At 51.5% G+C, this 12,161-nt stretch overlaps 3 protein-coding genes across 3 annotated transcripts; all 3 read left to right on the top strand.

Annotated features, from left to right (window-relative positions):
- Positions 1-128: 128 nt before the first annotated feature.
- Aud_000897 (putative polyadenylation factor subunit CstF64) lies at positions 129-1,093 on the top strand (the record flags this gene model as incomplete). Its single annotated transcript, XM_043286401.1, has 2 exons — positions 129-180; positions 255-1,093. The coding sequence occupies 2 exons, from the start codon at positions 129-131 to the stop codon at positions 1,091-1,093; spliced, it is 891 nt and encodes a 296-aa protein (XP_043142336.1).
- Positions 1,094-2,240: 1,147 nt separating this feature from the next.
- On the top strand, positions 2,241-4,554 carry Aud_000898 (aromatic amino acid ammonia-lyase; the record flags this gene model as incomplete). The annotated part of the gene is made up of 3 exons (XM_043286402.1): positions 2,241-2,377; positions 2,442-2,548; positions 2,606-4,554. 3 exons carry the CDS (start codon positions 2,241-2,243, stop codon positions 4,552-4,554), a joined length of 2,193 nt encoding a protein of 730 aa, XP_043142337.1.
- A 533-nt stretch (positions 4,555-5,087) lies between these two features.
- Aud_000899 (putative SNF2 family helicase) lies at positions 5,088-11,723 on the top strand (the record flags this gene model as incomplete). Its single annotated transcript, XM_043286403.1, has 5 exons — positions 5,088-5,388; positions 5,443-5,587; positions 5,642-6,382; positions 6,438-11,360; positions 11,420-11,723. 5 exons carry the CDS (start codon positions 5,088-5,090, stop codon positions 11,721-11,723), a joined length of 6,414 nt encoding a protein of 2,137 aa, XP_043142338.1.
- Between the last annotated feature and the right edge of the window lie 438 nt (positions 11,724-12,161).

Below are 12,161 nucleotides of genomic sequence, written 5' to 3' on the forward strand. Positions count from 1 at the left end.
TTTGCCTTCTACCATTACTCGCCCAGCCCTCGAAATCCTAGCATTGGCGTCGAAACTCACGTCACGCGCTTAGCTCCCCAGCTTGCCTTCAGTAATAAAGCTCGTTCGAAATCGATAAACGCAACAAGATGGCTCCAGAGAGGACCGGGAAGAGTGTTTTCCTGGGAAATATCCCTTACAGTATGTGCGACTTCGTTCGCCTCCGTTCGCCCCCATTGCACTCCTGTCCAGTCTCGCTAACGAGTCCATTTAAGACCTTACGGAGGAACAGGTCAAAGACATCCTCAGCTCCGCCGGCACAGTCACCAAATTCCGTCTTATGATGAACCCGGAGACGGGGAAACCAAAGGGTTACGGCTTCGCAGACTTCGCCGATGCAGACGCCGCCGCCTCTGCGGTCCGGAACTTGAACGATTACGAGATCATGGGCAGGAAGATTCGCGTGGACTGGCCTCACAACAACGAGAAGGACTCAGTGCCTCCTGACTACTCTCAGACATCTCAGTTGCCCAGCCAGGATGTTCAACCCGGTCAGCAGCCATCTGCGCCTCTCCCTCCTCTTCCCCCCGGTGTCGAGCTGCCGCCTCACTTGGATTGTCCAAACGCAATCTCTCAGACACTTTCGTCCTTACCCCCGAACCAGCTCCTCGACGTTCTTTCACAAATGAAGTCTTTGGCAATGACTGATCCGGCCCGCGCGACGGAGCTCCTGCGCCAGGCCCCGCAGCTGGCGTATGCCATTTTCCAGGCACTGTTGCTTATGAATCTCGTCGACTACAGCACTTTGGGAGCAGTGGTGGAGCAAGCGACACAGCCCACTGCTGCGGCCGCTCCTTCCGCTCCCCCTGCGGCACAGGCTTTTCAGCCCTTCTCAGCCGTACCTGGTCAGATCTCCACGCCACCAATGGTCAGTACACCTTTTGCCCCTCAACCTGCGACACAAGCGGCACCCCAGCAACTTGGTCCATCGCAAGAAGAACTTCTACAGCAAGTTCTCAGTATGCCACAGTCAGCCATTGATGCTTTGCCACCAATGGAGCGGAGTCAAATCATGCTTTTGCGTCAGCAGTTGATGCAAGGAGCCATGAGGTAGCGCCTCCCACGGGTGTACTTTCTTATTGCGGATAATTTTGGTCATTTATCGGCCATTTTTCTTTAACTTTCATTTTTACCATCTTGTCAACTGGGAAAGGGATGGCGCACATGGTTCATTTACGGTCTGTGATTCACTTGCATATCTTCAGAGCGAATGTATACCTAGAAGAGGCTACTTGTAGCAGATACCAATCTCACGAACTGAAATGTTTGTCTATGTTTCTTACCAAACGTATCTTGGATGTAATGGATGCTGCCTAGATTCTCTGGCCAACGGAAATAGAATCAGGTGACGATGCGAGTGCTGCTGGTAACAGACTTCCGTACGATTCTCACAGACCCAGGAACGATATCACAATTCCACCTTCATTCATGTCCTTCCGATTCGCCAGACGCTTAGGGCCCTCAACTCTAAGGTCAATAGCGTCTGTGTGCTCCGCCCCCAGCAAGTTCCCATCCAAGTTTTCTCCACTGCAATCCCTGTCCAAATCTCTCACCGATCTGGCTTCCGTCGCACCGATCTATCTCACTTGATCCCATGATCGGATCGACGCATGCTGCACGGCCGGAGCACGATTCGTTTGAGCCACTGAGGATGTAACATGCGAGATTCCAGGGGTACAATTATCTGCAGTGCACGAATCAAGGTTCGTCCCCACGAGCTCTCGAGCCTTGCATCATCCCGAAACCCTCGTTGATCATCGATAGATCAAAACCTTGATCCAAAATCAATAACCCTCAGCGCTCGACCAACTATGTTGTGTGACCTCCCAAGCATCCAGAGCTGAGGAATGCGGGATGGCGCAGAAGAAGAAAAAGCAAACACGCCAATGTAACCAACCACCCTCCCCCTGAACGCCCTTAGTCGCAGCGTCAATGGTACTTTTGCAGGTCGATCTTCTGCCCCATTATTCAGTGCGGCGATCTTGGTCCTTCCTGTGAAGGCGATTAGCTGAGACATTTTGCTTTTCATGATGCGGGTGAGGAGAGGGCTCTACTGGTTTCCGAATTCCGGGTCACATCGAGGGATAAATAGGAGACTTGATTTGCTTTTCCGAAAATCATTACTCCAATACTTCGTAGAAGGTGCATATTGAGATACCAACTGCAAGTCCCGATGCATTATTGAGCTTGAAGAATCGAAAATGAAGACTCCTTATCTCAATGCCCATCTTGAGACGGCCTGTCAGACCTGGCAGAGACTGCAACAACTGCTGGAACGCCAGGATGTTGAGGTAAATGGTACAAGCCTTGATATAGCGGCCGTCGTAGCCGTGGCACAGTACGTTTAGTCTGTCACATTCCTAGTAGCTGCGACGCGAGAACTGACAGACCTGATGCCACAGCCATGGGTGCATACCTAGGATGACCGTGGACCCTGTTGTCCGAGGCAGCATTGAAGCGAGTGTTCGAGTTTTGATGGACCATCTGGACAAGGGTCACTGTGTATACGGTATTATGCCTTGTTGCCCTGCGTTGCCCTATTTAGGATGTTAATAAATACCCGTAGGTGTCAATACAGGGTTTGGTGGAAGCGCCGACTCGAGAACTGACCGAGTCGTTGCCCTGCAGTCTGGACTGCTCCAACTTCTTCAAGCAGGCGTTCTAGTTAGATCAGACAAGGGCTTAGAGTTTCAGCAGCGGTCGCTTGAATCGCACGCTATGCCAGCCTCATGGGTGCGAGGCACAATGCTGGTTCGATGCAATTCAAACGCTCGGGGCCATTCTGCCGTTTCATTGCCTGTGATTGAGTCATTGCTGCGGCTGATCGAGAATCACATCACTCCGGTCGTACCTCTGAGAGGCTCCATCTCAGCTTCAGGGGATCTGATGCCACTTTCCTACATCGCGGGAGCCATCGAAGGTAGCCCGGATGTATATGTCCAAGTTCAGGATTCTGATAATACCCGCATCATGAACTCGCGCGATGCTTTGCTGTCCACGGGCCTGGAGGCACAGACACTGGGACCCAAGGAGGGCCTCGGCCTCGTCAATGGTACTTCTGCCTCTGCTGCACTGGCCAGTCTCGCCATGTATGAAGCGCATCAGCTCGCTGTCCTAGTCCAGGCACTATCGGCTGTGACCGTGGAAGCCCTCATGGGCAACGCAGAAAGCTTTCACCCTTTCATCTCCGCCATTCGTCCGCACGACGGGCAAATTGAATGCGCGAGAAATGTAATGTCCTTTTTGCAGGGCTCGCAGCTCGCACAGAACCTGGAGCGGAATCTGGAAGACCGCAACCGTCCAGGCTTGATACAGGATCGCTACGCCCTTCGCACCGTGCCCCAGTGGATAGGCCCACAGCTGGAAGATCTCCTTCTCGCCCACCGGCAAGTCACAGTCGAGCTCAATTCCTCCTGTGACAACCCCCTAGTGGACGCGCAGTCCGACGACATCTTCTATGGCGGCAACTTCCAGGCAGTCTCCATCACGTCCGCCATGGAAAAGACCCGAACCTGTCTCCAGATGTTCGGCCGGCTTCTCTTCGCCCAGGCCACAGAGCTCATCGACCCGAGCCTCAACAACGGACTGCCCACCAACCTCGTCGCCGACGACCCCAGCCTCTCCTTCACCATGAAAGGCGTCGACATCAGCATGGCCTCCTACATGGCGGAGCTAGCCTACCTCGCCAACCCGGTCAGCTCCCACGTCCAGACCGCTGAGATGCACAACCAGTCCGTCAACTCCATGGCTTTCGTGTCGAGCCGGTACACAATGCAAGCGGTGGAAATCGTCTCCCTCATGTGCGCCTGCAGCCTCTACATCGGCTGCCAGGCACTAGACCTGCGCGTCCTCCACCTCACCTTTCTGCAGCGCTCAACGCCACAGCTCCACATGCTCACCTCCCACCTGTTCTCCGAACACCTCTCCGACCCGGACCTCGCATCCCTCAACGAAGCCCTATCAACACATATCCAGAAATCCTGGCCGACCACAACCCGCCTCAAAGCCACTGACCGTATCGAAGAAATCGTCACAACCGCCCTCCCCATCCTGTGTCGGACGTTTGCTTTGAGCACAGGTACAGGTACAGGTACAAGTACACGCAAAGCCCCGACCTTCTCCGACCTGGAGGCCTGGAAATCCCGCGCCAGCGCCCTCCTCAACGAGATCTACCAGGACACCGCGCACGCGTTCTTCAGCTACCAGCACACGGAGGAAATGCTGGGAACGGGCTCGAAGATCCTTTATCAGACGGTCCGGCGCCAGCTTGGCGTGCCGTTCCACCAGGGCTTCGTCGAGCATCCGACTGCGCGGAGTGATACGCTTGGTGGTCGCTGTAAAAAGACAGTCGGGTCTTGGATATCGATTATCTACGAAGCGATCCGGGATGGTCGGCTGATGGATCCACTGATGGCTTCGCTTCAAGCGGGAGTGGCCGGTGACTCTGACTCTGAGGCGGTTGATATCTTGAAAGATGGCTCCAGTGCCAAGTGCTCTTCGAGCGGTTTGGACTAGTTTCTGGTTTTTTTGATACTTGGACAGGATGCAATAGGGTATTGCAGACAGGAGATGAGGCATTAATGTACCTTTTTAATTGTTACTGGGAGGACTGCATTTACTAGTGCCTTTCCGAAGTTTGTGGTACAATGATACATTCCCATCATGTATATCACCTATTAAGCAGAGAAACAGTGTGCAGGATGCCAGGAACAGAGAGGTGTCGTTACATACAGGACCTTAGAAATTGGCAGGTCGTCCAGTCGACATGGTGACAGATGTTCACCCCAGACCACCATTCACTCCATCATTCACAACCCTTTCACCCTCTGATCCCACACACGTAAACAACCCAACTACCTCCTCTCCTTTTTCTCCTTTTCCCTCATTCCTCTCACTGCCTCACTTTCTATCCCCAACACCCATATGAACCCACGTGACATCCACGTGCCCTATCACCCTTGTCTACTATCCTCAATCATACCTATACTCAAAGTTCATTCAAAGAAAAAAATACCTTTCAGAAACACCTCAATTGCTCTGAAGCAGGCATGCCTCGTCGTCCCAGACAGGCGGGCCCAGCCCCCGCGCCTCCAGACGGACTTGATCCTGACATCCCGGAGGTAGTGAGGTCGCAGCCATATTCAGGACCAATGTCGGCAAAGACTCGACTTGCTTCTCACCTTCCTCCTTTGTATAAGCTGGAAGACATCTACGAGCACATGACAAAGAGAGCGCTGGAGCTCAATTTCGACGACGTCTTGTCTCACTTGGGCTCGAGGCCTTTGCGTATTGTCACCATGTGCTCAGGAACTGAGAGTCCTCTGCTTGCTTTGGAAATGGTGCAGAACGGTAAGTAATAATCTTTTGCAGCTTCTCAATATTCCAAACTGACGTTTGACACAGTCCTCAGGAAAAATTTTGGAAAACCCTTCCAGTTTCGCCATCTGTTTAGCGCTGAGATTGTGCCCTTCAAACAGGCATACATCGAGCGTAATTTTCATCCCCGTTTTCTCTTCCGAGATGTAAAACAGCTGAAGGACCGGTTCGCGTAAGTAGATGCTTCTTCCGGCAAGCTTGACTGAGTGTGCTGATCACCCTTTAGGCAAACGGCATATGGCTCTCTCGAGAAAATTCCAAAGAATCCTGATTTGGTAATCGCGGGATTTTCATGCGTCGATTTCTCCGGTTTGAACAATAAGAGGAAGACCCTTGATGAACAGGGGGAGTCTGGAGGCACCTTCTGGGGTATCATTCGCTATGCCGTAGCCTACCGTCCGCGGATTGTCGTACTGGAGAATGTCAAAACTGCCCCATGGGAAAAGATTGCAGAACATTGGAATGAGATAAATTATGTTGCTGTCCACAATAGCGTCGATACCAAGGCATATTATCTGCCACAGACCCGAGAACGGGGATACATGCTCTGTATCGACCGAAACCTCTTGGGCAAGCACGGCCTTTCTGAACAGAGCGTGACGGATTGGCCGAGGATTTTCGACAATTTCAAACGTCCTGCGAGCTCCCCAGCAGGTATGTTCCTATTGGACGCGGACGATCCAAGGCTCGGACAAATCGAGAAAGACATGTCAATTCGGGTCACGTCCACGACAGTAAGAGCCACCATCGACTGGACCAAGTACCAAGCCCGTCACCAGAACTACCGCTCGATTCAGGAACTTGGTTTTGAACGGCCGGTAAGCAGGTCTCAAGATAGTGGCGCTTGCCAGATGCTGGACTTTGCCTGGCAGACGTGGTTTAGATACTTGCCCGAACGAATCTGGGATACCATTGATGTCAACTTCTTGCGGAAGCTAATCGAAGGATATGATATGAACTTCAAAGAGTAAGGTGGTCACTCCTCCTGAGAATATAGGCAAAACGGCTAATATATGTCACAGGAGATGCATTGAGCTTTCCCAAGGCGTTGAACGAGAAGTCGATAGTCGCGCGTTTGGCATTGTCGGCTGCATCACACCCTCAGGTATCCCATATATCACCACAAGAGGCGGGCCGCTGTGTGGGCTTGAGGCCCTGGCGCTGCAAGGTCTGCCTTTAGACAGACTTTTGCTCACGAGAGAATCACCGCGGGATCTGCAGGATCTCGCCGGAAATGCCATGAGCTCAACTGTCGTCGGTGCTGCAGTGCTCTCCGCGCTTATCGTGGGACATAAAGTGCTGCCGCCAGGGGAGCAGTCATCTACTCCCAGTATTCGTATTTCCAATCACAAGAGAATCGGCCTTCGTGAAAATCTTCTTATGATGCCGCTAGCCTTGCAGCTCAGCCAAGTCGGCTCAATCAAAATCCCAGATCTTCAAATGCAAGCCGCAAGCAGCGCAAGGTACTGCTTATGCGAGAGGCAGTCTGGTGTAAAGCAAGACATCTTGAAGTGCACCTTGTGTGCGCATACTGCCTGCTCTGACTGCGCCGGTAATCCATCTCATGCTTACGAACGGTGGTCCGATTTGGTTCGCAGTCAGCCCTCTGATTTTATCAGAAGGCTCAAGAGCATACTGCCCGCTAGATTGACCATGTCTGGATTGGATCGCGAAAGCTATCGTTCTTTCGATAGAAGCTTTCCTGGGAACACCGACCATGTTTGGGAAAAATACTTGGATGCCGTTATCAGAACTGTTGGCGATGAGCTCCGTTTTTTGGATGTACGACGCAGTGAAGTTTGGACTGCTGTCTATGAAGGGAAGTGCTCCGTTTTGAAACTCATCATCAGTGCCTCCGCAATTGAGTGGTTGCTTTTTGCGAAGCCACTCGATTCGGAGCCTGCACTATCCCTTCACCGTGAGATCCTGTCGAAGCCCATCGCGCGCATGATGCCGGATCCAGATACACTCAGAGGCATCTGGGAGGTGTGCGCCCCACTGAGTTCAAAGTTTACATTGACTATCTCAGGCACTGGCAGTCAGGTCCCAACTTACGAGGCACGTTGTGGTCTGCAAAAGAGGGAGTTTGTTAATGCCAGCCGGTGGAATCGTCTGGAGGTTCAAGGCTCCAGCTACGATTGTCGGCATCTCGAAGTCGACATCCTTGGAACGTATCAACTTCTGCCTGACTGCGGCACTGCAAGTGGATGCCTGCACAAGAAAGAGGCAACCGATGCAGACCCTGAAGTGTATTTGTTCCTTGACCCCACAAAGCTGGGAGAGCCGAAGAACGACTCTTTTGTATTCGCTTTGGAGCATCAGCGTAAACCCGGCTATGAGTCCCGAATCACGATAGCCGAATTATCACACAAATGGCGCTCTTCCAAAGCAAGCGATGCTCGGAGGAATGTCAACGCATATTACCGCAAATGGGCCCAGGTTCAGACCATGAGGCTGCAGCTATACGCCCCAGATTTCACTATCACTTGTTCTGGCCTGCGGCCAGGGACAACTGTCTTCATGGCAAATGCTGGCTGCCACGATGCAAACATCCCCCTGGTATCCCTCTCCGCACCAGCCGGTGCCATTGACACTCTATGGCGTAAAGGGCCATGGCAAGTAACCAATCCAGCAGAATCGACATCTCTGCTGCGAGATTTTGCTTGGTTGCTTCAGAAGTCTTCAGAATTGTCTGGCTTTCAGGATTGGAACCCAATTACCACATATGTTTCACTGGGCGAAAAAACCGGATCCATCTGCGCTGTGTGCACTCCTCCAAAGCCGAGAATAATGTGGGGTCGGGATATTAAAGGCTCGATCAAAGCATATGAAGACCCAAAGGATGCAGCTTTGTATGAGCGCCAGGTAAAAGCGAAGCCATCGCCGTTCCTGATATTTCGCCGTGTCGACGAAGACAATGTTGGCCACTTCCTTGTCACCCTGAACGTGCAAACCCTGTTGCATAAAGCCCATGCAAACCTGGGCAGCTCGGCATCAAACAATCCCTCGTTTTACTGGCGTCTTGTTTCAAACGCCAATGATGAACGAAGATTCCCATTCCCTAAATTCAATTTGCCGAGCAACAGAAACGATCCGCCTCACAACCAACCGCCAAATTTTCGGAAAGCTCTGAGACCAGAGCAATTGCGGTCATTGACATGGATGTTAGAGCAAGAAAAGGATGACATTGCGCCCTTCGTCGAGGAGGAGGTCGAAGAGGCAATTCTTCCATCCATGATGTGGCGTGCAGAAGGCAAGGCCATGGTCCAGAGAACCGTCCGCGGAGGTGTCTTAGCGGACGATGTAGGATACGGCAAGACGGCGATCACACTGGGGCTCATTGACGTGCAGCATAGCAGGGGCCATGATACTATACCAAAGCCCATGGTGGGCTTCATTCCCACTAAAGCGACTCTCGTTCTCGTGCCCCAAATCGTGCTTCAGCAATGGCAGTTGGAAATCACAAAATTCGTCGGCAAAAAGTACGAGGTCCTTGTGTTGCCTTCCGGAACAGAATTTTCAAAAAGGATGATCAGCGATATTCTTCGTGCTGACATTATATTGGTCCCTTGGTCTGTTCTCAACCACCAGTCATATTACGAGAGAATGCAAAGATTCACGGGCATGCCACGAGTCCCCGAAAGCGCAGGCCGGAACTTCGACGCTTGGTTTGCTGAGGCACAAAAATCCCTCAGAGAACAAGTCCAAATTCTGATGGATCAAGGACCCCGTGAATTCCTGGAATCTCTGCGCAAGAAGCGTCAAACGGTCAAGGCCACTCATGGAAACCGCACCTACACCCCGTCAAAGCGGCTTAGAGGGAAGCAGTATGCGGCAGCACACGAGACGAATGATAGCAAGCCGGAGTGTGGGATGCAGTACGCAGACTTGTCTAGTGCAGAGGAATCGGATGAGGATGGCGACGGAGATCCCGAGTCTGTGCTGGCCAATGTAGAGCATTTCATTGAGCTCCGATCTGAAGCCGCAAGAGCGGACGCCACGCATACGCCTGACGGGCCCTACTCCGAGGACGATACTGCATACGAAGAGTCTTCGACGGAGAGCAACGCTCAAACGAACGCAGGCCCCAACAAAGACGGCACGAGTCGAAAGAGAAAGCGTGACCAGTCAAGCACTGGAAAGGCAAAAAGGACGTGGGACGACCGGAAAGAATTCAACATCATCAGAAATAAAAGAAACCAACAATGGTATACGGTCAAGACTCCTCTCCTGCACGCATTCCTGTTCCACCGCATCGTCATCGATGAATTCACGTATGCCGGTAACGAGCGACTCGCGCCTCTCCTAGCCCTGCGAGCTCGTTCAAAGTGGGTTCTCTCAGGTACTCCACCGTTGAACGATTTTGCCGATGTCAAAACCATTGCACCCTTCTTAGGAATCCATTTGGGAGTCGACGATGAGAATACTTCGTCCCAGAACCATCGTCTGAAGGTTCTGCGCAAAAACCGCTCAGATGCAGAAATTTTTCAGTCCTGGCGGGCTCCGCACAGCGAGGCATGGCATCGTAACCGCCATGAGGCTGCTCAAAGGTTTCTAAATCAGTTTGCACGCCGAAACATCGCCAATATTGACGAGATACCTTTTTTGGAGCACCTTATTCTGATTGATCAGTCCCCAGCAGAGTGTGCAATCTACCTCGAGCTGTACAAGCAGCTAATGACTCACAACAAACAGCTGCGTCGAAGTAGGCGCGGGCGATTCCACAATGATCAGAACGAAAGACTGGACGAAATTATCAGCAGCAGTATGTCACCGGAAGAAGCTCTGCTCAAGCGCTGTTGCTCATTGACACTGAAAGGGCGCTGGGAGGATGGGAAACAAGAAGCTGTCACCTGCAGTTCTTTGATTGCAACTCGGGAGGACCAACTGGTTGATCTTCGAGCCGAATTTTCGAGTAAGATGAAATTGGCCGCCTGGCTCTATTTCGGATGGGATCTGCAATATGAGAAATTTCATAAATTCGCCGAGAGTATACTCATGCATAGGTTTGGTGACAAGGCAGTGACTACTGAAGCCTTTCTGCTTTTCAAGTCTGCTATGTGCGCATCGCATCCCGACGACTGGAAGCTTTTCTTCGCCGAAAAGGGGTCCAACCCAAAGAAAGCAGGCAGCCCGGAAGAAGAGAACAGCCCAGGGGAAGCCGAATCTGGGACGGCCGTCTTGCAGAGAGATACAAGGAGCGTTGAGAGCGACAAGATGGCAGAAGTGGACAACCAACTGCAGGGTCCCCCCAAGAAAGCAAAACGCGTGGCCGGCAAGGGAGCACAGAAACGCCAGCCAAAGAAGACAAAGCGTGCTGAGGTTAAGAAAGATCAATGCAGCGAACTTCCGATCAAGCCGATGAAATTCGATGATTTCGAGCTCTGTATGGATGAGGTTACGTCCATCTTGCGGAACATAATGTCGGAGTGGGTTCTGCGTGAAAGAGCTCTGAGGTTTCTCAGAACCGTGCGGATGCTGCAAACTAACCGGCAAACACCTGACTGCGACTGCTGCAGAGAAGAAATACATTCGCGCAGTGACTCAAATGTCGTTGGATCCTGCGGTCATGCACTGTGTAAGGACTGCGCTTTGAAGACTGTTCGGGTTGAAGAATGTGTCGTCGACAACTGCCGTGGCTCAGGTACACGATTCAACGTGATCAGTGCTGCCTCACTCGGTTTCGAAGGGGACCAGAGCACTCAATATGGAGGAAGGAAGATGGACAAATTGGTCGATATTGTCAAAGGAATTCCCAACCAGGAACGAGCGATCCTTTTCATCCAGTTCCCTGAACTCATTGATGTTGCTTCCAAAGCATTTGATTTGGCGAAAATCACTCACACAGTGATAGCTGCGCGCGACACCAAGAAGATTGAAGAATTTAAGAAGGGTAATGAAAAGGTCGTGATACTGAATCTGGGTAGCGAGACGGCTGCTGGATTGTGAGTGACCTTCCCCTGACTCTTTCTTTCCCTTCTTTCTCATCTAATATTCTTGACAGAAACCTGCAGTGCACAAATCACGTCATCTTCCTCTCACCTATGCTCGCAGAGACGCAGTACGATTATGATTCCTCGATGACACAGGCAGTTGGTCGTGCCCTTCGCTACGGTCAGACGAAACGCGTCCACGTCTACCATCTGCTCATGAAGAGAACAATTGATGTCAACATATTTCAGGAGCGACGTAGGAAGATCCTGGTCGAGCGACATGGTCAGGCTGTTTTGGTAAACGCTGATGATTTTCTTGCTGGAGAAGCGTTAAGCTGCCAGGGACCAGCCTTGGTTGTGGATAACTTTTTGTGAGAACGACTCCGCGGAGTTTGCGTACCTGGCGCTGCTTGATGGCGCTTGTTTTTGTATGATTAAGCGTCATGTCAGTGATGGGATAAATGTAAGATTAGACAGTTCCCGAAGTTCAATGTGATATTATGATTGTCCGAATTTCAAGGAAGGACGGACCGCTACTATGTTAAGGTGGGTAAGGTAGAGAGAAACGAGAGAGGGTTTACTGCGGTAGAGATATTCTGGGTGAACACTGACCAACCATGAACATACTAAGGTAACCTGGTCATACCGCTGTTCTCGTCACTCAAGTAGGCTCAGCAGATCGATATTCGCCAGCGTATCGAGCGCTTACTGGATCCTCTTTAAATGAAGAGGGAGTCAGGAATTTGGACGAACAGGACTGAAAAATGGAGCTCCGTTGGGATAGTTTAGCAAACATCTATGGTAAATGAATTT

The sequence above is a fragment of the Aspergillus udagawae genome, assembly GCF_001078395.1.
Source record: "Aspergillus udagawae IFM 46973 DNA, scaffold_1, whole genome shotgun sequence".
NCBI classification, from domain to species: Eukaryota; Fungi; Ascomycota; class Eurotiomycetes; order Eurotiales; family Aspergillaceae; genus Aspergillus; species Aspergillus udagawae.